The sequence below is a fragment of the Panthera onca genome, chromosome E1, assembly GCF_046562875.1.
Source record: "Panthera onca isolate mPanOnc1 chromosome E1, mPanOnc1 haplotype 2, whole genome shotgun sequence".
In the NCBI taxonomy this organism is placed as follows: Eukaryota; Metazoa; Chordata; class Mammalia; order Carnivora; family Felidae; genus Panthera; species Panthera onca.
This window is the reverse complement of record NC_138352.1, coordinates 54,339,684-54,366,931: the sequence shown is the minus strand read 5'-3', so window position 1 is coordinate 54,366,931 and position 27,248 is coordinate 54,339,684. Positions and strand designations below refer to the sequence as shown.

The 27,248-nt window shown below is 42.7% G+C and overlaps 1 protein-coding gene across 1 annotated transcript in view; it reads left to right on the top strand.

Annotated features, from left to right (window-relative positions):
- KPNB1 (karyopherin subunit beta 1) overlaps positions 1-25,881 on the top strand; it is a 28,304-nt gene extending 2,423 nt beyond the window's left edge. The window contains exons 3-22 of the mRNA XM_078437240.1: positions 271-453; positions 3,620-3,820; positions 4,759-4,911; positions 6,770-6,829; positions 7,669-7,758; positions 8,112-8,222; positions 9,025-9,126; positions 10,940-11,164; positions 12,315-12,506; positions 13,280-13,410; positions 15,407-15,554; positions 15,880-15,951; positions 17,143-17,287; positions 18,499-18,581; positions 19,077-19,184; positions 19,554-19,697; positions 19,809-19,914; positions 20,560-20,674; positions 21,668-21,829; positions 22,750-25,881. Of these exons, the coding sequence (XP_078293366.1) occupies positions 271-453; positions 3,620-3,820; positions 4,759-4,911; positions 6,770-6,829; positions 7,669-7,758; positions 8,112-8,222; positions 9,025-9,126; positions 10,940-11,164; positions 12,315-12,506; positions 13,280-13,410; positions 15,407-15,554; positions 15,880-15,951; positions 17,143-17,287; positions 18,499-18,581; positions 19,077-19,184; positions 19,554-19,697; positions 19,809-19,914; positions 20,560-20,674; positions 21,668-21,829; position 22,750 (2,532 nt within the window). The 3' untranslated portion in view covers positions 22,751-25,881. The remainder of the gene's footprint in view (positions 1-270; positions 454-3,619; positions 3,821-4,758; positions 4,912-6,769; positions 6,830-7,668; positions 7,759-8,111; positions 8,223-9,024; positions 9,127-10,939; positions 11,165-12,314; positions 12,507-13,279; positions 13,411-15,406; positions 15,555-15,879; positions 15,952-17,142; positions 17,288-18,498; positions 18,582-19,076; positions 19,185-19,553; positions 19,698-19,808; positions 19,915-20,559; positions 20,675-21,667; positions 21,830-22,749) is intronic.
- Positions 25,882-27,248: the final 1,367 nt, after the last annotated feature.

Sequence of the window (27,248 nt, the reverse complement as noted above, 5' to 3'; positions counted from 1 at the left end):
AATAGGAAGATTCGGGCAGTAAGAATTATGTTGGTAGGAAAATCTGTACTCTTGTTAAGTGCTGAGTCTGCAAGGGAAGATGGATGACTTCCTTGTGTACCATATAACATTTTTATAGAAATCTTGAAGTAGTATTGTAGCATTTTCTGAGACGTGATATGTCCTGAAAAACTTAAGTTTCCCCCAGCGTTGTGGTGCTCTGGAAGCTATCCTCAATCGGTGAAATTCCCCAAAGAGATTTTCATTCACAAATGCATCTTCTCTTAATAGCCCACTTTCCTTGTGGAACTGTCCAGAGTGCTGGCAAATCCAGGAAACAGTCAGGTTGCCAGAGTTGCAGCTGGTCTACAAATCAAGAACTCTTTGACATCTAAAGACCCAGATATCAAGGCACAATATCAGCAGAGGTGGCTTGCAATTGATGCTAATGCTCGACGGGAAGTCAAGAATTACGTAAGTAACTTCATTTCCTTTTGGTCGTGTTAGCCCTTGGGAACAAGAAACATCCCTTCACCCCCACCCCATCCTTTCCTCCTGGACCTCCTGCAAGAAACATCTTGATCAGTTCTGTTGTTTACATAGGATGGAGCTGACAGTGTAATAGGTTTCTGAGATCTAAGCCTCACTTAAAGATAAAAATTGTATGTGATTAAAATTCCCTTTCTCAGTTCAGCTTGTCTGTACTGTGCCATCATTTCCCATTAATGAATGCATTGGAATTTTTTTCAGAACTAAGGTAAACTGTAGCGGTTTGGGGAACTTGCATTAGATGCCACAACTTGTAGAATCTGTGAATTGACATAGTATATGAATTGGTGGTTCCTAAACTTGAACTATCTGAATCACTTAGGAATGTATAACAGTAGTATATTTCCAAGCTCCCTCCAGAGATTCTGTTTTGGAGTTAGGCTTGAGTATTTTGTAAATATTCCTGTCTTCCAACATGATTTTTTTTTTCACAGCCAGCCCCTGTTCTTGTTGAAGTTCTGCTGTAGATAATTCTCATTGTTTGGTGATACAAGGCATGACACAGTGTGGGGTTCAAAGGGGAACTAAATGGTGTCCTGGGCCTTTCAAGCCCAAAGAATTGGCAAAATAAGAATATGATGTTAATGATGCTTTTATCTACTTAGCAAATTAGGAAAACTTCCTTAAGAAACATTTGGCCTTTAATCAGGGCGTTCAAAGAGTGGACTGATGAGGTTTGAGGAAAGTAGGATGTCCCTTGCATCATGGAGTTCTTGTGACTTTGTTGTTGAATTAAAATCCATAATTCTAGCTGCAGCGAAACATTCAAAATATACGGCCAGATGTCCTCCCCACCCACCCTACTTAATGAGGTTCTTAGTGGTCTGTCTTAATGTGGATAAGGCACCAAAAACGGTAAGTCAAGCAGTTGGTCCTTGGTATTTAGGGGGAAACCGGTTGGGGGGGGGGGGGGGGCGGGATTCCTAAATGTGTGCTTGTACATGTCATGGTTCTACACATCATATTTACTGTTTCCTGGTTTTAGGTGTCAGCATTAGGTAAATATGTGCCCCTTGAGGCAATGAGCTCTCTTTCAAGTTATATATCCCTTCCCTCTCCAGTCTTACACGAAGGTACTTATGACTGGGAACTAGATTATGAAAGCCAATTTATTTTGAATCTTTTTTGGAATATGTAGAGCTATTTCTATCCACATTGGGTCTGCTTATGTAATAACATTATAATCTTCCCTTTAGTAATTTGATACAAATGAAGCTCATTCATCAGTCACTGGAAATCTTGGTGCGTGTAGTGCCCATTCAGTTTCTCTTCTTCCTTGAATTACGCAGTAGTAAATGAGAGGAGACCTGATTAGAACTGTAATTGACTCTTTTTGGCACATCACTCCTTTAACACTTTTTTAAATTTGGGTGAATTTTGTATATGCGTTGTTGAACCCTTCTGCATGGAAAAAAAAAGACCAGCTGATAGGGCCTTTTTTCCCTTTCGTAGCACCTCTGGTAATTAGTACTTTCTCAGTGTTGATGGTTATTTCTTTTTTGAAATGTGGGTCTTGGACACAGTTGAGAGCTACTTCGTTGTTATTCTTATTTCTGATAACGAATATAATCATTAGGATTACCCCAGGTCAAAAAAAAAAAAATTTCTGTACTTAGGAGTTGGACATTTGTGACCCCTAAATCACCTCAAGTAGTATTAATTAAGAGTTTTCCAGAAGCAATTTAAAGGAGAAAAGATAAAGTTACAATGGGATTCGGTGCTCTCTGCATCTGTACTAGGAGACGGTGTGGCATAGTGGAAAGGCACCTTGAACTGGAACTCTTAGTCGGACTTGGGTTGATACCTGTTCGGCCCCTGCTGTTTTGGACCGGTCGTCTCATCCCCACTTGCCCACTCCATGTCTTTGGTGTGCAGTTTTTCGGTGTACCATTCCAGCTCTGGTAACCCTAGAGAGCAAAGCCTTCCTTTAGAATCAATCAGAACAGTTTGTTACTGGGCAGAGCTGTTGGCAGTGGGGATAGGGGATGATATACTGTATAGGGGAAGGATGGGGAGTCCATTATTATTAGCTACAAAGCAGGATACTAAGTGACCTGACCCAGTCAGCAGAGCTGGCCTGAATATCTGGCAGCTAGTCTTTGTCCTGTGTTCATGCCAGGAACAGTTAACTGTTTGCCTTTTGAGTGCACTGGTGATTCTTAGTGAGTTCATTGACTGAATTAGCTGATTGTGGTAATGATTAACTCTGGGTCAGTTGTGGCTTCATCCTTTATCTGTACCTGTGCCTTTACCCTTTACATAAATCCTTGTATGATTATCATTTCAAAGAAGACCAGTTTAATGATAAGCAGATCTCCTTTTAATTGGCGTATCTAACTAGTTCTTGGTATCTGTCGAAAGCGGAGAGAAGAGTTCTCTGATTCTTGGGCAAACAAAACAAATCCTTCTAGATTGGAAGTTAAAGAAGGATTCATTCTTAGGTGTTGGTAACATCATTAACTTTGTGTCTGCGCTTAGTGATGTTCCCTGACCAAGGCCTTTCTATGAAAGTCATCCCGGGTACTAAATTGTCAATGACCAGAGGGAAGAGGCTATGTTCCATGTTTCATGAGTGGGAAGATCTCTTCCCTGAATCAGGCTAGACCATGATCTACAGTGAATCAGACCCATTTGAATGCCCCAGAGTTAGCCTCATTCTAAAACCCCCCATTTTGTGTCCACAAAATAAGGCCGTGAGCATCCTCCCATTGTACCACCGACAAGGAGCCTGGAAGGTGAATTTTGTCATCCCTTGCCTTCTAACGTTGTCTCCCTTCTGACTGTTTGTTGTTTTCTTACGTTGCATTGAACGTTGACGTGAGGTGTCTGTCTGGCTTTGGAGAATTCCATTTAGAAGCAGGGGGCGGTTAGTTTTGTTTCTAGGCTCTGGGACAATGTTGATTATGCAGGTATTAGTACTGAGGCTGGTTTTGTTTTTGTATTTTGACAGCTGACTATACCACTTAGGCCTTTTCTACTTTCGCATGTTGCAGAAAATTGAGACTGATATAAGAGGTTTGGCGGTAGGCAAAATGTGTTCAAATATTATTAGAAATTGATATCTTTCATCTTGTTTTGTGTGTGTGTGCAGGTTTTGCAGACTTTGGGCACAGAAACTTACCGGCCTAGTTCTGCCTCACAATGTGTGGCTGGTATTGCTTGTGCGGAGATCCCAGTGAACCAATGGCCAGAGCTCATTCCTCAGCTGGTGGCCAATGTCACAAACCCCAACAGCACAGAGCACATGAAAGAGTCGACATTGGAAGCTATTGGTTACATTTGCCAAGATATAGTAAGTACTGCCTTCTGTATCTAACATACATAGCTCTGATTCCCCCGGTTGTCCCATGCATGGTACTACAATTGTTCTTTATCATACGATGGAGGAAACCAAGCTACTACAGAGTGTTTTTGCAAGTAAGACTGCTTTTTTGTAATCTAGACTTCTATATTTGGATAGCTGGCTTATCCTCATATTGCTAATCATGCCCTAACGTAAAGAGACTTGAGGGTCGCAAACTCAAAAGTAGAAATCTGTATGCTTGGAGAGGTATAGATTCTAGACTCTTAAAGGAAGATATTCTCTGCCTTAGAACATCCCTGACCTGGATCCCTTTCTCAAGATCCTCAGTGTACCAAGGATGCTGTGTTATTTTTCTTCATTTATTTTTTTTTTTACAGAAACAGTTTGCCAACCCTTGCTGTAGTTGGCTTAGCCACCATAGGCACAGCATAGTTTGTGAAATGCAGCCCTCCTGGGACTCTGGCTGCTGCTGAGGTTACCACCCTTGGTGTCTGTTTTCATATACAGACTTGATGAAGCAAAGACGTCCACAGCACTTTACCTGGACTTAGACTGCCTAGATGGTGTGCCTAGGTATTGATCCTTGGAGCTCAGAAGCTTTACTTCAGTCGGTACAGATAGACTAGAAAAAACACCAGCCTGCCATTTCCCTTTCACAAGAGGGGGAAGAAAAAGTCAGCATTACCTCATGTCCAGAGTCATCGTGCTAAGAAATCAGATGAAGTTGATGAGTTTAACTTGTTTCAGATTGATTTTGGACGACTAGACCTTGGGATATTTTGCAGGTGATTTGTCCCTAAATGGAAATGTGTGGAAAGAGATCAGAGAAAGTCATGATACTCACTCGAGTGATTTCACAGTTAAAAGGACTGCTGATTAGTCATGAGCTCATTATTTTACTCACTGCGCTTCTCTGCTCGTTTCAGGACCCAGAGCAGCTACAGGATAAATCCAATGAGATTCTGACTGCCATAATCCAGGGGATGAGGAAAGAGGAGCCCAGTAATAATGTGAAGCTGGCGGCTACTAATGCACTCCTGAACTCATTGGAGTTCACCAAAGCAAACTTTGACAAAGAGGTGAGTCTCTTTCGACAAAAAGGTTTAGAAGGTGCGGAGTAACAATTAAATGAAAGGGCTTTTGGTTTGGTTTGGTTTGGTTTTGTTTTAAGTTTTGTGATTTAGTGCACTACTAGGTGCACTCATTTCCATTCAAGATTTGTGTTATGTAAGAAATGGTCTTGGAGTAGGTGTTTGCCTTTTTTCATGAGGCTTTGGGGAAAATGTGATCTGAAGTGTTTCTAAGCTTAGGTTTTTCCTTCTGCAGATCAAAATGTGGATGTGCTCTGAGATTTTAAAAATACGACTGAAGTTGTAGAGCTTACTTCAAAAGGGCGGGGGGCACCTGGGTGGCTCAGTGGGTTGAGCATCTGACTTAATTTCAGCTCTGGTCATGATCCCAGGTCGTAGGATAGAGTCCTGTGGCGTCTCTGTGCTGAGCGTGGAGCCTGTTTAAAATTCTCTCGCTCTCTCTCTTTCTCTGTAAAGAAAGCAGGGGGTTGGGGGGTAACTGGCTGGCTCAGCTGGTAGAGCATGTAACTCTTGATCTTGAGGTCACATGCTTGAGCCCCACGTTGGCCATAGAATGTACTTGAAAAAAAAATTATAGAAGTTGAACTATTTCACACCTCCTTAGAAGGGTGCTTTTGAAAATTAATATATAAAGAAAGTTTATCTTGCCTGAAAGTATTTCCCCCTATTACTTAAGTTCTGTTAAGATCTATAGTAACCTAACATTTACGTCTTAACCATTGTAAGTGTACAATTCAGTAGTGTTAAACATATTCCCCTTGTTTTGCAACCAGTCTCCAGAACTTTTTGATCTTGCAAAACTGCAACTGTATGCATTAAACAACTCTCTGTTTTCCTCTTCCCAGGCCCTGGCAACCACTCTTTCACTTTCTGTTTCTATGAATTTGATTACACTAGATACCTTATTTAAGTGTAATCAGTCATACAGTATTTGATTTGCCTTTTGGTGACCAGCTTATTTCATTTAACATAATGTCTTGGGTTCATCCATGTCGCAGCATGTGTCGGAATTTCCTTTCTCAGGCTGAATAATATTCTGTTGTGGGTATACATCATGTTTTGTTTATTCATCTGTCGGTGGACATTTGGGCTGCTTCCTTTCATCTTCTGGCTGTTGTGAATACTGCTGCTATGGGCATGGGTATACAACTAGGTCTTTGAGGCCCTGGTTTCAGTTCTCTGGGACATATATACTCAAGTGGAATTGCTGGATTATATGATCTGAAAGTTTTTTTGTATCTGTGTGTGTTGACACTTCAGCTGTGCTTTTTGCCATTTCTTGGTCTTGTGGACAAAGTAGGGAGGTCCAAGAAGACAAAGCAAATTGTAATTCTAATTGTTTAGGAAATAGGCTTTTTCCTTTCACGTTTCAGAAGCTTTAGCATAGTAGCAAATAAGTTCATTGCTCTGTTCTCCGGTATCGTACCACATTTGATGGGGATTTGCCACCTCCCGGAAAACAAATTTGTCCCCTAAGTAAAGCAGATGTTTTGAATTCTCAAATTTTAAATATAAAGAAATGGATTTTCCTAATGTAGGGATTTTTGTTTGTAACCATTTTTATTTAAACTCTGTGACCTACATTTTCCTTTCTGCTTCCTCCTTGGAGTCTTGTTAGTGAAGGTCATTTTGGGGATTAAAAGATTAGGGACCTCTTTAGAGGGCAGGTCATATAATAGACACTGGGGGCAAACTCTTTTATAGCTTTCACAGTGCCATTACTATGTCAGGGCAAAGCTGCTCAATTGGTCAGGGTTATGGGAGTGCTAGGTGTTCCCTGAAGAGATAGTCTAGGATCTTCATATATGTGAAGAATCTTATTCTCTTCTTTTTATTCTTCCTACAGTCCGAGAGGCACTTTATTATGCAGGTGGTCTGTGAAGCCACACAGTGTCCAGATACAAGGGTAAGTATGAGGTCAGATAATATCTGTCTTCCATTTTTCCTAGGAAATGCCATCTCTAGCATAGTAGTTTGAAATGTTGGGAATCAGGGGCACCTGGGTGACTCAGTTGGTTAAGCGTCTGACTCTTGGTTTCAGCTCAGGTCATGATCCCCTGGATCGTGAGTTTAAGCCCCACGTCAGGCTCTGTGCTGACAGCACGGAACCTGCTTGGGATTCTCTCTCTGCCCCTCCCCTGCTTGTACTCTCTCTCTCCCTCTCAAAACAAATGAATAAACATTAAAAAATAAAAAATAAATAGATGTTGGGAATCAGGTGATTTCAGAAATAAGGTTTGGCTGACATCTAACATTGTTTTTAGTAAAAGAGGGAAAAACAGTACTTGGAAAGTTAACATAATGTAAGTTGCTATGGTCTTATAAAAGGTTTAAGGAAGAAATGGTTTTTGGTCCCCTTTGCTACTTAATTGCTGTAATTACACAAGTGATTGTTTTCCATTGTAGCCATTGAAACAGCTTTTGCTGTTGCTGTAACCTAAACCTTGACCCTCGAGACAGGTGGGAGTAACATCCAGTCTCAGTGGCATTGGTGACTTTAGTCCCACCATAGGCTCCACAGGCACCTTTAAAGTTGAAAGAAAGAGGAAAAAGGAAAGAGGAAAAATAAATAGGGCTAGTGAAAAAAACTAAGGGAAGAGATTGATTTTTGGGAAATGATGACATTACCCAAATGTACCTCAACTGACCCTTTAGGTTACTGTCCCATTTGTGTGAAGTAGTTCTATGTCTTTGTCAGACTACATTGTTAAACTAAATAGCAAAGTAATCTTTTCTTCTTAAAAGGTACGAGTGGCTGCCTTACAAAATCTGGTAAAGATAATGTCCTTATATTATCAGTACATGGAGACGTATATGGGTCCTGCTCTTTTTGCTGTAAGTATTTCTGTTCTATGTATTTCAGCATGTAGCTAGTTGCAAAGCCCATCGTTTTTGCTGTCTTGTTATTTCTGTAATTTTTTTACTTAATGTTCTGAAATCAAGAAAACTCTTGGAGTCCTGAGTGTTAATGTTGACGCTCATCACTAATGTACTAAACAGACTTGTACTATCTTTGTGCTGGTAAAGAGTGTATTTTTAAATCAGTTTCCTGTTTCTACCTTTCCTTCCAGACGTAGCGTTCATAAATCTACGTTTTTGACACTTGAGTGTCTGTGGTTAGAAGCAGGGGTCTAACTTGAACTAGCACTTAATCGGGGTCTGCGGTGTCATTTTTTTTTCCTCTTAAGATCACAATTGAAGCAATGAAAAGTGACATTGATGAGGTGGCCCTACAAGGGATAGAATTCTGGTCCAATGTGTGTGATGAGGAAATGGACTTGGCCATTGAGGCTTCTGAGGTGAGCCTGGGAGAAAGTCGGTGCCGGGGGGAGAGGGCTGTTTCTCTTTGGGCTTCGGGACGTAGCTCCTTTATGGGCATTAGTCTCCTCTGGGAAGGCCTTATTTTGACTCGGCTTAGAGGGCGTCTCCATTTGTAGAGATTTTGCTTTCTCTGCTAGCCAAAGCTTCTCAGGAGGGAGACAGACCCTTAGTGAGGCATGTCATGCTTTTACCAATCAGCCAGACAGGATTTATTATAAATGTTGGTATTAGTACCGTGAACACAAGGGGGCAGCTGGCAGTCACCATTTAATGAGGTGATGTCTGACGCTGAATTATTTCCTTTTGGAAGTCCTTATGCAAGCACGGGATGCATAATTGCCAGTTTACTAACTCTGGTGAAGGAATTTGATCTAGACAGAGGGGCTAGTTCTGCACTTTGCAGTCTTTGAACTCAAGCTTTGTTTCCAGCCTTCACTGTCTTGCACACTAAGAAACAGTTTTATTTTTGGCATCATTACGTAAACTTAGTACATCTCTTGATCCAAAGGTTAGTTAGATGACATCTTGTTAATATGAATTGAGCTTGTGAAAAAGGAATGTAGTTCTTACGATTGCCTTGGCCCTTTAAGGTGGATTTATATGTATGGCCTAAAAGAATCCCATTGAAGTAGACCAAAAAGTGAGCGCCTCCAGAGATCACAGCGAATGTTACATTTGCTAGGTGTATTTCTGTACAGACCCCTGGGCACCTCTTATTGTATGCCTCTAGTATCTGCCTGTTTGCCGCCGTCCAGAATTTGCTTTTATGTTTTTCCTCAGGCAGCCGAACAAGGACGACCTCCTGAGCACACCAGCAAGTTTTATGCCAAGGGAGCACTCCAGTACCTGGTTCCCATCCTCACACAGACACTAACCAAACAGGTGAGTTACCTCACAGATCTAGCCGGGGAAGCCGTGAAACCTTGTTGAGGATTGATTTGCTGCGGAACAGTTTCCGTGAGGGAACTCGGCAACTCTGCAGCCGGTTGGCGTTCTGTTCCGCTTGACTCGGGAACAGCCAAACAGATCTCTAAGATCCTCTGGACTCTGAGTTGTTTGTGAGGGAGGACTGGGTCTGACCCTTTCGGTCTTGATGGCAGACGAGCTACATCCGCTGCTGCTCTGATTTGAGCCTTGTCCAAAGGCGTGCGGGGGGGACCTACGCTACGAAAGTTGCAGTGAAGGTTAGCGAGAGAGATGTACTAGTTTAGGCCACTTAATTTATCTGCTAACATCTGGATTGTTCTCATGAGTTCACAGTACGTGTGTACGCGTTTCAAATGTTGGTGAGGTTGGCTGAGAATTACTCACATCCCAGTGAAGGACGTCAACCCGTGGAAGAAATTTCTGATCCTTCATGATTATTAACATCCATAAGATTCAGGACAAAGGAAAAGTAATGACTTCATAAAGATGGGGGTATAAGGGATATATATAGAAGTGTATTTTATAAGGAGTGTATCTTGGCATCGTTCGCTTTTGATTTGGGGCATGACAGTCTTTCTTGGTGTGGTGTTTGGAAAGATTGTGTATCTCCTCCCTCCTGATACATGTAAAATATTACCAGAGGGCTGGGAGTGCTCTGAGGAAACCTTGTTGTCACTTTGAGCACTGCAGAATTTCCTTGGAAGCAGGGAGGTTACTTGGTTTTGGGAAAGTACGTGACTTTCAATACAACAATCTCAAAAGATAAGTAGAGACGTATTTGGTTTGAAGTGGACTGGGTTCTCTCTCAAATTTTCGTCTCATCTTTGAGTTTTACAGCCACTTTTTATCTTTTGACCTTAGTGTCTTCGCTTTTGTATATTTTTGTTGTGTTTTTCGCATTTGGGAACAAATCATTCTTTAGGTGTGTAATATCCTGAAGGTGCCTAAGGCAGTCTACCTTAAATTGATTGTGTGGTGTGAGTAGCCACAGTCAGGAAGCTAGGCCTTGAATTCTAGTTTCCGGAGAAATGCGAATGGAATCTTGGTTTTGACGTTGGTTTTGGTTTAACTTTTCATTGAACTGTAATAATTATTAGCACACCAGAAGCCGCCTCACGGCTTCTTCCCAGTCATTCACTCCCTCACCTTTACTACCGTAAATTAATTTTGACTGAATTTGGGCTTTACATAACTAGAATCATACGGCATATACTCTTGCTTTGCCTTTCACTTGCCGTGTGTCCCAGTTTCATCCTTCTTGTTGCATGTAGCGGGAGTCGTCTGTGTCCTTGTGTAGTATGAAGTGGGACTTCCCTCTGTCTGCATCACAGGCTATGCTGCGATGAGTCTTTATGGAAGAGATTCAAACAGAAAGGTTTTCATGGGGTGGCTCAGTCGGTTGAGTGTCCAACTCTTGATTTCGGCTCCGATCACGATCTCCTGGCTCATGAGATCGAGCTCTGCGTTGGGCTCCACGCCGACAGCGTGGAGCCTGTTGGGGATTCTCGCTCTGTTCCTCCCCTGCTCACGTGCCTGTGTGCTCTCTCAGAATAAATAAGTAAACTTTAATATTGTATATACGTATATATACGTTCGTACGTGGAAAGGTTTTATATTTTATGTACATCCGCAAAACTTCAGTTCCAGTGACATCTGGGAGTAGTCAGAAGACCTTTGGAGGTAGTGATTTTTTTTTTTTTTTTTTTTTTTTTGAGTTGAAGTGATTCTTTGAACAAAAACTGAACTAGTGCCACATTCTCTTCATCAGGACGAAAATGACGACGACGACGACTGGAACCCCTGCAAAGCAGCAGGCGTGTGCCTCATGCTTCTGGCCACCTGCTGTGAAGATGACATCGTCCCACATGTCCTCCCCTTCATTAAAGAACACATCAAGAACCCGGATTGGCGGTACCGGGATGCAGCAGTAATGGCTTTTGGCTGTATCTTGGAAGGACCAGAGCCCAATCAGCTCAAACCACTAGTTATACAGGTGAGGCTGGGGGCTTTTAAATGGGATATTTATTACTTGAGCTTTTTACTTGAGAGTGTGTCTTTATTTTAAAAACAAAACTGTACGTAGTCCTCCACAAAGGTAATTTCTGGACTGAGTTAACAAAACTCAGGACTTGACAGAAAGGCAGAAAAAGTCCCCTTTAATCACGTGCTGAAGGATAACATTCTTAACTCTTAGCGTTGATCTGTGTCGCTGTCTTCTGTGTGCACGTATGTGTGTGCAGCAGGATGGGCATCTTCCTGTGCAGCAGTCTCAGGACTTGTGTTTTCACTTACCTGCTGTGTCATAAACCTTCCCCGTAATTTTTATGTGATGATTCTGTCCTTGGGACACAATGATATCTGTGTAACGAAAAGTCTTCTGGAAACGGTGTTTATTTTACTATTACAAAGCGCTACGAGAGCCCATTGGAACGGAGCGCAGTGCGGTGGAACTCGGCCTCTCCCAGTGGAGCCACACGCCATCGCCACTGCGTGGAGGTGCACCACCTGAGAGATTCGGCGGAAGTCTGCTGGAAGCTTTTTCTTGCTAGACTTCTTTTATTTATTTATTTTTTTTTTTTTTTAAGGTTTTATTTATTTTTGAGACAGAGAGAGACAGAGCACGAATGGGGGAGGGGCAGAGAGAGAGGGAGACACAGAATCGGAAGCAGGCTCCAGGCTCTGAGCCATCAGCCCAGAGCCCGACGCGGGGCTCGAACTCACGGACCGCGAGATCGTGACCTGAGCTGAAGTCGGCCGCTTAACCGACTGAGCCACCCAGGCGCCCCTTTCTTGCTAGACTTCTAATAAAACTCTCTGCTGGGATTTGGTGAAGAGAGGACTGTTTCACTTTTCCTTTTGTTTTGATCACACTGTTGGATACAGGACAGACGTATCTTCTAAAATGACACACTGTCTTGATGCTTTGGGTTAAAACCCAGCCATCAGGGGGCACTGGGTAGCTCAGTCAGAAGACCGTGGGACTCTTGGTCTTGGAGTCGTGAGTTGGAACCCCATGTTGGGTGTAGAGAGTACTGAAAAAAATTTTTAAGGAAAAATCCCAACCATCGGCATTTCCCCCTCCGAGGTGTCAGTCGACATGAATCTTAATCTTTGCTTCGCTTTGCTAATTGCTATTTTTGCAGGCTATGCCCACCCTAATAGAATTAATGAAAGACCCCAGTGTAGTTGTTCGAGATACAACCGCGTGGACTGTGGGCCGAATTTGTGAACTGCTCCCTGAAGCTGCCATCAATGATGTCTACTTAACTCCCCTGCTGCAGTGTCTGATTGAGGGCCTCAGTGCTGAACCCAGAGTGGCTTCAAACGTGTGCTGGGTAAGGGCTCTTCTTTCCACTGAGATATGGAGCTGGGCTGAGCCATGGGCAAGGAGGTAGGAAGTGTGGGAGAGAAATGGGTCTACCTCACTGGAAGGCCTTTTCTGAATAGCATCTCCTTTCTCATTTCTTCAATTAAAATGTGGGGGATGCCAATTGCATGAGCCAGTGGGAGCTGTTGACTCATGGTGAACTGGTTCCCAAACCATTTAGAACAGTCATGCTAACCCGGTGGGAAAACTATCTGGACCTGGTTTTCTTTCTTCAGTTGCTTGGGGAACAAATTTTGATTAAGGTAGAGAGTTGCTAGCTACGAAAAGTACCATTGCTGAGAAGGGGGCAAAAGAGAAGGAAGGTAGGCGGCCCAAGTGCTGAGTCAGTGCAGGCTGAAGGTAGTTCATGAGGGACCTTTGGGGGTGTGGGGGAGGAAGTTCAGACAAGGAAGGAGTGGGGCTAAAAAGCCTTTCTGTAAGTGGAAAAAGAAATGACGTAGTGGCAGGTATTTGTGGCAGATGAAAGAACTCTGCTGCTGAGAGAGTTTGGGGTGGGACAAACAATATAAATAAACAAATACATAAATATTTAATTTTAAAGATACCTCTTGTTAAGTGATTGTCTTAGGACTTTGACAGGAAAAGTTGAGGATTCACTAGCATTGATTTATTCTTAGGTCAGTTGGAAAGGAACACTGCCCATAGTATGTTAAGGAGAAATGAGGTTGTCCTGGGGAGGGGTTCTTTTCAGGACTAATGTTGACTCTGTCTCTGTTTAAGGCTTTCTCCAGTCTGGCTGAAGCTGCTTATGAAGCTGCAGATGTGGCTGATGATCAGGAAGAACCAGCTACCTATTGCTTATCTTCTTCTTTTGAACTCATAGTTCAGAAGCTTCTAGAAACTACAGACAGGTGACTGATATATACAGAAGTGGGTGGTATCTTTGCATCCAAATCCTTTTGCCTTGTGTGTGGTGGGGGGCGCCTCTGTATAACCTAATCATGGGAACATAGTAACAGGAAGCATTAAAAGAGTCTTCTGGTACACTATTTGTTTAAATAAGAGAAAGGGACACCTGGCTGGCTCCATCGTGAGAGCATGCAACTCTTGATTTCAGGGTCATGAGTTTGAGCCCCATGTTGGGGCTAAAAAATAAGAGAAGAAAATACATGGGCGCCCTGGTGGCTCAGTCGGTTAAACGTCTGACTTCGACTCAGGTCACGATCTCACAGTTTGTGGGTTTGAGCCCCGCATTGGGCTCTGTGCCCCTCCCCCACTCACACTCTGTTTCCCTCTCTCTCTCAAAAATAAACATTTAAAAAAAGAAGAAAATACAGACTATGTCTACCTTAAAATGTTGAGGTTACAAGTGAAGTCAGAAAATAGTCTCATAAAGAGGAATTGGTCTAGAGAGGTCCCTTCATTTTTCAGTGTCTACTGGTAACAGGAGCCTTTGATTATGGTATAAAGGAAATCGTAGCTCTTATTACGGATTTAATTGCCACACCAGATCATTAATTACTACTTTTTAAAATAGGTGAAGAACTTGGCATTAAAATGCAGTTGTTTTAGAACTGAGCTTTTAAAAAAAATTTTTTAAAGATTTATTTTTAGGGGCGTCTGGGTGGCTTAGTCGGTTAAGTGTCCTACTTCAGCTCAGGTCATGATCTTGTGGTTCATGGGTTCGAGCCCCATGTCAGGCTCTGTGCTGACAGTTCGGAGCCCAGAGCCTGCTTCAGATTCTGTGTCTCCTCTCTCTGCCCCTCCCCCACTTGTGCTCTGTCTCTCAAGAGTAAACGAACATTAAAAATTAAAAGAAAATATTTTAAAAATAAAGATTTGTTTTTAAGTAATCTCTACCCCCAATATGCAGCTCGAACTTAACAACCCCAAGAACAAGAGTGACATGCTCCACCGACTGAGCCAGCCATGCGCCCGTGAAATGTAGTTCTAAGGGGTTATAAGTTGGAACGACCTTTAATTTTGGTTGTATGTGAGCTATACCTAAAGCCATGCTCAAAAGAAACCATTAGGAAGAAGGCTGGGTTTAAACTCTTCATGCTTCCTTAGTTTATCTTTACCTCTCTGATCAAGAGTATGTATAATACCATCTTTCACAGATGAATGAGGAAAATTATCTTTTTCTTAGCTATTCAGGCAACGTCTTCATTTGTCCACATGCTTTCGTCTGCATTTTATTTTTATCCCTTCCCCCCATAAACCTAAATTCTTTTTTTTTTTTTCTTTTAATGTTTATTTTTGAGAGAGAGAGAGGGAGACACAGAATCTAAACCAGGCTCTAAGCTGTCAGCACAGACAGCACAGCTCACGGGGCTCAAACCCACAAACGGCGAGATCATGACCTGAGCCAAAGTTGGATGCTTAACTGGCTGAGCCACCCAGGCACCCTTCAGCATTTTAAACTAATTTGTTTCCCTATAATTTCAGCCCATTTCCAAAGAGTTATTCTAAAGTTTAACCAGCTCTGGAGACCCATAATGAAGATAGCCGTTGGCTTCACAGTTGAAAATTTATTTCCTGGTTGTATTGTGTTGTCAAACTCAAACCACGTTTGCAACCGTACCAGTTCTAGGATCCTTATTTTCTTCCCTTTTTGTTTTTTTTTTAAACGTTATTTTTGAGACTGTAAGTGGGGGAGGGGCAGAGAGGGAAACAGAATCTGAAGCAGGCTCCAGGCTCTGTGCTGACAGCTCTGGGCTCAGACTCACGAACCATGAGATCATGACCTGAGCTGAAGTCAGATGCTTAACCGACTGAGCCGCCCCCCCCCCCCCCCCCAGGCGCCCCATAGGATCCTTATTTTCTTTGCAACAAGGTCTATGTCATAACAACTCTATTCTTTTTCTCAGGTGAGACTTTAAGATTGTTGTTGTGTCTTCCTTACAGACCTGATGGACACCAAAACAACCTGAGGAGTTCTGCATATGAATCTCTGATGGAAATTGTGAAAAACAGTGCCAAGGATTGTTACCCTGCGGTTCAGAAGACTACTCTGGTTATCATGGAGCGACTGCAGCAGGTGCTCCAGATGGAGGTGAGACTGGGCTTTCCTGCCTGGGTCGGAGGTGGGAGGCCCATCCTCTCTTCTTGGTGTTTGCATTTACGTGTAAATATATATTTTCTCAGAACGATGTAAGGCTTATACAAAAAATGTTGCCTCTTTAAATCTGCATTGCTCATCCCAGTTACTTAGACACATCACATCATATACATCTGTAAGTTTTTTATTTCCTACGTTAGAATCAGTAAAGATTATTTAACGGTCTTGCTAAACCCAGCAAAAATGGAAGCATTGAGGAAGTTCAGCGCTCTTTTAGAAGGTGTTTATTCAGAATATGATGATCTTCTTTTCTTTGTAGTCACATATCCAGAGCACATCGGATAGGATCCAGTTCAATGACCTTCAGTCTTTGCTCTGCGCAACTCTTCAGGTACAGTGGTGCTTTATCGCTTACCAGTTCTGAGGCCGATCAGAAAGTGTTCTCTTTTCTTCTCTGTCCGTAAAGACAGGATTTGTCTTTTGCCCAGTTTAGGGGAGGAAACTGCTCGTTTTATGATGTTGTACAGCTATGTTGTGTTGGCAGCTTCCAGTCTTGGTTTTTTTAGTGGGTTGTCCAAATGCAGCCCAGCCAGATTTGGCTCCCAGCTGTGGTTCACTCGGCTAAAAAAATGAAGCCTTGAGTTTTTCTGCCATCATCTTTTGAAACAACAGTTCCTACTGGAAGCTTTATTATAATTTGTGTCATTTATAGTACCTGTTACTCAGAGTAGTCTTTTGAGGGGAGACCGGGAATCTTTAAATCCAACATCACCCATTCATGACTGGACTCATGGAGTGGCTGAGGTGCTGTTCCCTTTTTTAACCAAAGGTAGGAAAACCCTGGAAATTGTCTAATGCTTACATAGGTACTAGGTTTTAGTATTGAGTGATGCTAACTAGGTCATCTTCCCTATGAACTCTCTTTTCTTTCTTAGCCAAACTTAATTTTTTTTTTTTAAGCTTGACTGTTAAGGTCTTTCTTGAGTTATCTGACAAATGCAGGAATGATCTGGTAACATTAGTTGAAACAAATTAAAGGCTAAGGAGGGAGGTTTGAGGAGTACTGAATTAGGATAATTCAGTTGGCTTTATTTTATCAAAGCTATTTCTTTCCTATCATCTGTAAATAGGTTAGGATATAGGAAGGATTGCTTTTTTGTTTTATGAGTAGGAACTATAATATAACCCGTTCTTCTTTAAAGCTGAAGTAAATTCAAGTGCCATTCCAGGAAGATTGGAATATGGAGGCTACTGATGGGTTTATCAGACATAAATGAAATGCAGAAGAAATGAGTTTATGTACCATGGAAGATCATCTTGTGTTCATTCTGAATTGGGGAATAGAAGGGATCTTAAAATGCATGTTTTGTTGCAGGTGATTTACACTGTGAAAGCTTTTGATTACAAAAAGTGTATTTGGCATTTCCAAAAAAAAAAAAAAAAAAGCTAGAAAGTCAAGGAATTTAATTGATTTTTTTTTTTAATTTTTATATATATTTTTTTTTTAGGAAGGTATGTTTAGTGTTCTGATTGGAAGGTTTAGAATCAACAGATCCTGAACTCTTTCTTGTTCATTTCACAGAATGTTCTCCGGAAAGTGCAACATCAAGATGCCTTGCAGATCTCTGATGTGGTCATGGCCTCCCTGTTAAGGATGTTCCAAAGCACAGCTGGGTCTGGGGGAGTGCAAGAGGATGCCCTAATGGCAGTTAGCACACTGGTGGAAGGTCAGTGAGCCAAAATTGGGCAGGGAGTGTCTTCAGGGTATGGGAGTTTCAATGGCCATGGGAAATTTTTGACCAGAGAAAGCATAGTCCTGTCTTCTCATTTACTGGGGCATGACTGGAGTGCAAAGTTGGGTTGAATATAAGCATAACTTTGTGTATAACTGCTTTGCCACTCTCACTGAAATAAACGGGGGGCCAGTTTGCATCTCAGATTGGCAACTGTTCTGGGGAAGAAACTATTATCATCTACCCCGTGTTCGTCAGGTTCCTTTTAACCCTGAAAGTCTACTTGCTTTATTGAAGTTTGGTTCCTTTCAAGGATGGAGGAAGGAAAGGTTTCTGTTTTCTTTGCTGGAACTTGCTACCTTCTGGTTCAAGTTGTAATGCTTCAGACTCCGGGTTGACACATCATGCATGGTCCCTTGTATGGGATGGAGTAAAACATTGAGGGTTCTAGGAATTAATTGGTTTTCTGGTTGTTATATGTCTGACTATACAAAATTGCTTTGGGGGAGCCACGTCTGCTTAAGACTCTTCGAACGGCCATTTAAAAGCACATTAAAGAGCACTTCAGAAACCTGGAATGCTTCTTCAGGGATGGCCTGTAAAGTGTATTACCAAGGCCATTACCAGAGGACTACTTCTCCGAGGAGCAGACCTATTTCTAGCATAAGAAGCATATGTTCAACTGATCTGGCCACATGTAACCACCCTGACAGGACCGGCAGTTCATTATGGCTCCCGGAGTGGTGAATTCAGAAAGAAGCCTAGTCTGCTTTCCCTGACTGGCTTGTTAAATAAGTCCTTGATGGGATTGCCCAGGGATGGACCCTGTTTTAAACCTGGCTGCCAGAGAAGACATGTTATAACCAGGTGAAGAGGTGGCCAAGAGGCAGCATTGTTAGCTCATCCAATTCAAAATTAACCCTGACGTTCCGTGAAAAAAACCACTTGGGTTTTTTTTCAGCCAAAGTGAAATCCCGCTCCGTGGAGATTTGGCATTATCTTCGGGGCATAAGAGTTAGGCCCTTCCAGCACTTAGGAATTTGACTTGTCTGAGACAGCCTTAACATCTTCACTGGAGAATTGGTAATTAATGCACGCTCCACCCAACGTGTTGTGTGGAGCGAATACATTTTGGGAGAGCCAGGATGGCTATTTTTGCTCACTTCTGTGATATCCTGTGGTGCTAACAGTTTGCTTCTTTGCAGTGTTGGGTGGTGAGTTCCTAAAGTACATGGAGGCCTTTAAACCCTTCCTGGGCATTGGATTGAAAAACTATGCTGAGTACCAGGTAGTCCATGCTTTTCAATAGAACACGTTTATATTCTCGCTTATACCGGACAGTCATTGCGGTACAAAGTCCAGACAGTCTCGGTGCACTGGCCCTGGGTGTGAACTTATTCTGTTGCCCTGAGTGTCTGAACTCAGGGCAACTCCCCAGAAGTAGTCCGTGAAAAAAACCAAGATATTAGCTGGACCAGCATGGCGCCCTAAGAGCCGGGTTTTTTCCTTCTCTCTTTTTTTTTTTTAAACCACCTGGCTCTTGCCACCATCGTTCCTGGGGAATACTGTCATTTCTGTCCTTTCTTAATGATAACTTTGGACGGCCTTAGTTTTTTTCCTGATGTACTGGTTGTTAAAATGAACTGATCTCAGAGAGGGGAGGATGTTTTCTTCTTGCACTCTAGGCTCAGGTGATAAAAGGAGCAGCAGCTAAGTAAAAATAATGCCTTACCCCGCAGTTGGCCTTTTCCGCTCGGAAGATCATTTCCTGGATTCTTTGCAGGTTTGTTTGGCAGCTGTGGGCTTAGTGGGAGACCTATGCCGTGCCCTGCAGTCCAACATCTTACCTTTCTGTGACGAGGTGATGCAGCTCCTCCTGGAGAACCTGGGGGTGAGTGTCTGCACGCACAAGCCAGTCTACTAGGATCTGAAGAAATCGTCAGTTGGAAACATGGTTAAAAACTCAGTGAGAGGGAACTCTTTAAGTTGCTGGAATGTTGGCTGTAGGCTTAGGAAGAAAGGAATTGTTCGTTTTCACAAAGTCATTCCATAAAGTAAGGTTGTAAAGTTAAAGGAACGCATGTGCTCGCTGCATGGAATGGGGGGAGGGGTGGGGGTGGTGCAGGGAAGCCAGTAAAGTGCATACATAATCCCTCTTTTCAGAGATTATGTGGTCTGTACACAGCGTATTAGTAGTCGTCATAGCCTTTGGGTGGGACACGTTGTGACTTTTATTCATTTGCTTTTCTCTCTTTATCAGAATGAAAACGTCCACAGGTCTGTGAAGCCACAGATTCTGTCAGTGTTTGGTGATATTGCCCTTGCTATTGGTGGAGAGTTTAAAAAATATCTAGAGGTCGTCTTGAATACTCTTCAGCAGGCCTCCCAAGCCCAGGTGGACAAGGTAGGCTTAAAGCTGTCTTTAAGTCCAGCCCTGATTGGATGAGGGGGATTTTTGACAGTCGTGCAACTAAAGGCTCTTGGAATGATGGACGTGCTGTTTTGTCTCTTACAGTCAGACTATGACATGGTGGATTACCTGAATGAGCTAAGGGAAGGCTGCTTGGAAGCCTATACCGGAATTGTCCAGGGACTGAAGGGAGACCAGGAGAACGTGCACCGTTGAGTATACAACCCACTTGACTCAGTCCAGAGTTCACTTAGCCAAAGGGGCTGTGCCTCTAGTTCTGTCACTTGTGAATGGAAAGGAAGGGGAGAAGGAAGCGCCCTGATGAAGAGAGTTGCTTTGGGAGAGAATAATGGCCTTTCATATTTCTGTTCCCTCTTCCTCTGCTGCTTTGTCTCCCCTTTCTTGGGCATTGTAAGGGATGGGATCCGGCAAGGCTGTGGTGCTGGTTGGCGTCTACACCAACCCTGAGTGGCAGCTGTGAGCACATACACACCCCTAGTGCAATTGAATTGAAGGACTGGGAGATCAGATTTCCTCTGTCACCTGATATTTCTGTTACTGACTAGGGAAGTATTTGTCCTTTACCTCTTTTGATACCATGGGCTTAGAAGAAAGGTCCCATTAGTCTCTTCTGTATTATTTCTGCTTGTAATAAAAGGACTGTCTGCCTCTTGTGTTGATGTGAAGAATGATATCTTAATCTGCGAAAGGACAGTTCGGTATAACTATGTGCAGCTAATTCTCCCACCTGAAGCCAGCCTTGTGAGGGGGGATAGTGTATTTGGAAACTTTGAAATGGGGGGTACGGTTCTGCCAGGGTGGGACAGTTTCATCAGACTTTCTCTTTCTTTTATAGCGGATGTGATGCTGGTACAACCCAGAGTAGAATTTATTCTGTCTTTCATTGACCACATTGCTGGAGATGAGGATCATACAGACGGAGTAGTAGCTTGTGCTGCTGGACTGATAGGGTAGGTTATATCCTATTTCCAGTGGCTAAATAGAACTTTTGGAAAATCCGAAGACATGTGGTAAAGAATTTTGAGGGTAGCCTGGATGGTGATTGTGTACTTCTTTGACATGGATATTTCTTTTTTTAGTATCTGTTTATTTTGAGAGGGAGGGAGAAGGGGCAGAGAGAAACAGTCCTGAGCAGGCTCTGCCCTGTCAGCATAGAGCCCGACATGGGGCTCAATCCCATGAACCATGAGATCGTGATCAGAGCTGAAATCAAGAGTGGGACGCTTAACCTACTGAGCCACCCAGGCGTCCTGGTATTTCTTTAATAGAACCCATGGTGTCCTGTTACGAGTTCTCACAGGTGAGAATTTACTCCAAACCTTAGCTTGGGTCTTATTCCAGACTCCAGGTTTCTAATTTCTTTTCGCTAAACTATGAAGTGAGTTCTCAGAGGTATAGGAGCAGCATCAGATCTGTGTCCATCCCATATTCTGAGGCTGGTCAACAGATTGCCTATGTTTAGCCTCCTCTGTTGAGAGTTTCTGAGGCATCATTAGAAGAGAGAACCATGAGTTAGTTGTGGAACCTGCAGTAGTCATCCTCTCTCTTTAGAGTTCATTTTGTGCATCTGTTGAGGGTAGGTGCTCAACTTATCCCTAAAATTTCTTCCAGCTTTAAAAAGCAAGTGAATCCAGGGGCACCTGGGAGGCTCAGTTGGTTAAGTGTCCGACTCTTGATTTCGGCTCAGGTCGTGACCTCACGGTTCGGGAGTTCGACCCCTGCGTCAGGCTCTGTGCTGGCAGCTTGGAGCCTGTTTGGGATTCTGTCTCCCTCTCTCTGCCTCTCCCCTGCTCGCGTTCACTCTCTCTCAAAATAAATAAACGTTAAAAAGCAGGTAAATATGAAGAAACCCACAACTAGCTTATTACTGGTTTGGAAGGCTCAAAACGTGATAGCAGTGTCGGGCCAAGGAGCTCATTGTCAGGTGTGTTTGTTCTGCACAGGGACTTGTGTACAGCATTTGGGAAGGACGTACTGAAATTAGTAGAAGCTAGGCCAATGATCCATGAACTGTTAACTGAAGGACGGAGATCGAAGACTAACAAAGCAAAAACCCTTGCTACATGGGCAACAAAAGAACTGAGAAAACTGAAGAACCAAGCTTGGTAAGAGCTCATCTCCATTGCCCTCTTCCTTCTACTCTCTTGGGGAGGAGGCACAGTTTCTTCAGACTGTTCCGACAAGGGCTGCCTGTCTCATGGCCTTTTGTTTTGTATCCCTTCCCATATAAGTGCTTTTGAGCCAAGCCTTTGTTCCTCAGGCTTGTACTAGTGGAAGGGTCGGGCATCCTCAATCTTTCCTTGAGCCAAATACTTGATTCCTTGTGGTGATGAAGAGCAGCACTTATGTAACTAGAATTCAGTGAAGGCCCCGCATGATTTTGGGTCCTAATAAAGTCATCGGTAATGGCATTTTCCCAGAATTTTCTTTTCTACTCGCTATTCCCTTCCTCCTGCTCTTTATACTTTTTTTTTTACTGCAGCGCTTTTAGACATTGCATAGCTCTGCAGAAGATATCCAAAGTCAAGAGTTGTGTGACGCTTGCTTTTTTGTTTTTTGTTTTTTTAATTTTTTATTTATTTTTGAGAGAGGGGAGGGGAGAGGCAGGGAGAGAGAATCCCAAGCAGGCTCCGCATTGTCAGCATAGAGGGGCTCGCTAACTGTGATATCATGACCTGAGCTGAAATCAAGAGTCGACACCCAGGCACCCCTGACCCTTGCTTTCAGATGTAGTCTTTATTTTTTCAACTCTCAACATACTCATTGTCTTACTCCAAAGATCTCGATAAAATTGGCTATTTTGAGTTTTATCTTGTTAGCTTCCCTTCTACCCTCTTAGTATAGGTGGTAATGAGAGCAGGTAGCTGGCACATAGGAAGACAAGAAAAACAATTAGTCCTTTTATTAGGACAAACTAGACCGATTCATTTCAGGCTGGTGAGCACTTCATTGTGGGAATCAGAAGCGTTTGACTCTTCCAACTGTATGTGATCTCAAAGTTGACTTGTTTTCCGTCTGTTTTTAGATCTGTTACCATTGGGATGATAACCTGAGACCCCCACTGGAAATCTCCAATCTTTTGAAAAACCCGGAAGTGAGGAGTGTGCACGGATGCTGAATGTTTGGGAATGAGAGGATGAGTGAGTGAGGCTTGAAAACACACCACATTGAAAATCCTGCCACAGCAGCAGCCGCAGCCGCCAACAGCAGCGCTGTTAGTGAGCTAAGTAAGCACTGACTTCGTAGAAAACCATAACGTCGGCCATCTTGGAAAAGAGAAAAACGATGGATGTATTTGCTTAGGAAAAAAAAAAAAGGAAGTTCTCTCTTCCCAGGACAGGCTAGAACTAGCTTTTCTGTCTTTTGGCCGGTGCCGAGTGGAGTGACTGGTTTGGGAGAGGAGGAGGGACTGGGTTCAGCTGTGGTGCTTTGTTGTAAAAGGCAGTCTGGCCTTTGCTACTGACAAGAAAGATGGAGCCTGGGTCTCAAGCCCACCTTTGGTGTACCATTGCCACACGGTACTGTACGCGTGCCGGCTAAAAGGAGGGTGAGGGATTCTTTACGGTCTGAGAATGAGTGTGTGTGAGTGAGGCGGTATCCACATTCTCAACTTCAAGTCATTGCAGTTTCTTTTTCCCAGAAAAAAAGGGGTTAGATGTTGCATTTCATAAAACTAACCGAAGTCCTGTCTACTGATGCAGCACAAGAGATGTGTAAAAAAAAAAAAAAAAAAAAAGAAAAAAAAAGGAAAGACGCTCTTTAGGTTTTGTTTTTTGTTTTGTTTTTTTAATTACCTTCTAGGGAAAACACTGACGAATGGTCAGAGCTCCCGTATCCTGATCTTTTCATCAAGGCGCCTTTCCTAATAATATGGTTCAACTGTGAATGTAGAAGTGGGGGGGAGGGGGGGAGAAAAAGAAAACTCTGGAGTTAGAGGATCTAGAAAAAATTAAAATACAATTGTTACAAATAAAGAATGCAGACTTCAAAACAAAAGAAAGCCACAACCCAAACAAACCAAAATTTAGATGCTCAGAAGTAGCAGCACAAAAGAAAAGGTCTCTCCTGACATGTATGGTGGCAGTCTGAACACCCCCAGAAAATTGTGCCAAAGAGTTTAAAAACAAATACACAATAAAAGTAAACACACACGCGCACACACACAGACACACACAGAGCAAACTTCAGGTAACTATTTTGGATTGCAAACGAGGATAAATTTAATGTTCAAACAATCTGATAAAATAACCATTTGGAAACTGCTTGGCCTTCTGTTCTCTTTTATTTGATTGACTACAATGCGGTATTGGTCTCTTGCTGCACTTCAAAACCAACTAATCAACAAAATAAAACTTAAAAAACGAAAGTATATATATACATACATCTATATATACTAGGACTCTTGTGATGAAAATGGCACTTGAAAAAGGTTTTATTTTTCCACTGAAGTTGAAGATTAATAAAATGGTGTCAGACATTCCCCTGGTCACACACTTTAATATTTTTTTAAAAGTGTGATGTGCTATGAGAACCATAAAGCAGACTTCGCTATTTTCCCTTTTACAAGGGAACAGGGCACCCGGAATTTTGGGTTTAGAATCTTTCAGCAATAAGGAGGGATGTCGGTGAGCTTTGACCCCCTTTTGGTTTTTGCAGTTACTAGTAGTTTTTTGCTGGCATTTTGAATATGCTGCTTTCAAAAACACCAAGGAAGATCTTTAATTGCTTCCTGGTGTTTGGAGGATTAAAAAACAAGACCTTAAATTCCCACTTTCATTTCCATTCTAGCAAAAAAAAAATGTGGGCTTACATTTTTCTCTTTGCCATTTTCCCCTCCCCATCCAAGCCTTCCATTCATAAGTGGGATTGGCTCGGTTTTGCTCATCCATATGGCAGCATCTCTAATCGCTCTTGTACAGGGTATCAGATATTGTGCCTTTTGGTGCCAGGTTCAAAGTCAAGTGCCGATCTATGAACCAGTGTACAAAAAAAAAAGAAAACACAAAACACAAAAAACAGGTGTTTGAAGGAAAGACTCCGTTGTGAATAGAGAGTTTGTACCACCTGCTAAGCCCTACTAAGAAGAGACCTGACCCTCTAATCCCGTTTAAATGTTAGTTGTCCCTTGAGGAGAGGGTGATACACTAACCATTCCTGATAGATAGGGGTTGGTCAGGGCTTAGGGAGGGGGCAGGAATGTTGGGGAGAAAAAAAATCTGATCATTCCTCAGTGCTACCCATTTCTGTCCTGTGTGGGCTGCTTAGCTAGACAGCAGGAGAATAAAGTACACCGAGAACCATAATGGAAACAAAACCTTCCGTGTGTTTTGTCATGTTTTGTTCCAGGGAAGCAGTTGACAAGTGCTGTTACTAACGCTTTCTCCCAGATCCATTCAGTGATGGAGAGGAGGAAAATGGGCTGGTTGGACTGTGGTCTTGGTGCCTTGCAGGCGTTCTACACTGGTTATGCATTTAATCCTCTTTCCTAGTTACTTTTGGCTAGTGGGTTTTCCAGAGTCTGGGCTTTTTTACCCTTAATCGATTGTACCACCTAAGGTAACTGGGTGCAAAATGCATTCAGTCCACTCACTGTCTGGGCCTTCCCCACCCTAGTCTTGGCACATTCCTTCAAGAATGTAGTTACCGTCTGCTTGGGAAGATGTCAGTGCAAATGTGAAGCAAATGGGCATCGGACTAGGCTTTGGTTTGCCGTAAGTGGCAGCTGCCTATATCAATTACGATTACATTTATTAATTTTGCTTTTCATTTTCCTGGTTCCCCTCAGCTCCCCTCTGTTGAAATGTTGAACTTTGGACTGTCAGAGGCAACTGTAATCTTGCCTTAGGGACTTGCGGAGAAAGGGAGGGGAAATGCTCAGTGTAGTGTTTTCACTTTCAGAACCAAGTAATCTAGTCACTCTGATATTTAAGAAGTGTGTTAGTCCGACTTTTATGAGAAATCTCAACTCCATCAGCTTTTGATAGCATCTTGGTTTTGAAACAACTTCAGTCTGTAATTGGCATTCAGAATGCCCTTGGCATGCCAGTCTGTGATGGCATTAAAGACCTGTTAAAACACTTGAGCCCAACTTTATTAACCAAAACTGATACCACCATCTTTATCTTCTAAATAAAGTCCGCTTTATTTTTATTTTCAACATTTTGCTGCTTCATTTTTGGTTCCACATGGTGTCACCTTGGAGGCGAAATGAATGGTTTGAAAGAAGCTGGAACGTGTGGTGGTGATGTGCGTGTGAGTTGGGGAAAGGAAGGACACATCGGTCTTAAAAACAGACACTGCGTAGTGTGATGGGAAATGAGTGAAAATAACTGGCCTACAAAGTGGTGGGGAGGAGGTTTTTGTTCCGAGTGCTTCTGAACCCGCAGGAGATGGTCTCTGTCTTGTGCATATTTTTCAGGCGAATCTGGTTGGTTTAATGGCTCCTCCAAAATTGGCTTTTGACATGGCTCGCAGTGTGTATTTAATTTCTACTTCCACATCCCCCCCCCCCCCCCCCCGGAAATTTGTAGAGGGAAAAACACTAACTTGGGATTTAAGAGATTAGGTACATTCTTCACTGTTGCTTATTAGCGTAGTGATGCCTGCAGGCTACTTTCTGGGTTTATGTTGGGCAAGTGAACTGAGGGCTGACCGTAATTTTCCTCCCTTAGCCTCCATGTGGCCTTCCACTTTTCTGATTGCACCCCCGTCAGAAAGTTTTGATCATGCATACCCCCATGTGTTTATAAATTATATACCTGTACTACTGTACCCCTATATTGTGTAACATAAGACACAAAAATAGATATTAAAAAGCGATTATATGAAAAATACATAAATAGAAGTTCTAATATTTTATTTCTATGCCCAATTTTGGAGATTACTGGGTTATAAAGGGTAACTTCTAATTCTTCTAAGACAGTAAATCCTGGGCAATGGCAGTCAACCAAGGACATTTCTCCAGGGAACATGCACCGAGAGAAAAAGAATGATACCGGTTCGTGGCGCAGGGAGGGGCTGCTTCTCCCAGGAATTTTTTTCTTCCTTTTCAGGAGTTCTCCAGGTAATTCCCCGTTCCCACATACCCCTCCCCGACAAACACCCAAGAAGCACACACAGTACGAGGCTACGGTTCCACCTGGCCTCACTAAGGGTTCCAGCTCCGACCTGCCGGAGGTGAAAAACACTAAACACTGAGAAAATGTTATGTGTCCCGTTGTATCAATTTTCACACCAACTTTAGCAATCACTGTTCTCATTTTCCTAATGAGAAAAGAGGCGCAGGAAGACATTCATCAGACCACGTGGAGCTCGAATTCAAAGCCAGGTGTCTCAGATACCAACACCCAAGCTTGTCTCACATTTGCCCTAGACAGATGCTGTCAGTGCCTTAGCGATACAAAACGAGGGTCTGTGCTGTCCATATTTGTAACGTGCCATGCATTTCCTTCGCAGCACTATCTAAAAGTCTGTTTTAAATTTTTTATTGCCGGTTTTCCCGATTATAATGTAAGCTCCCTGATG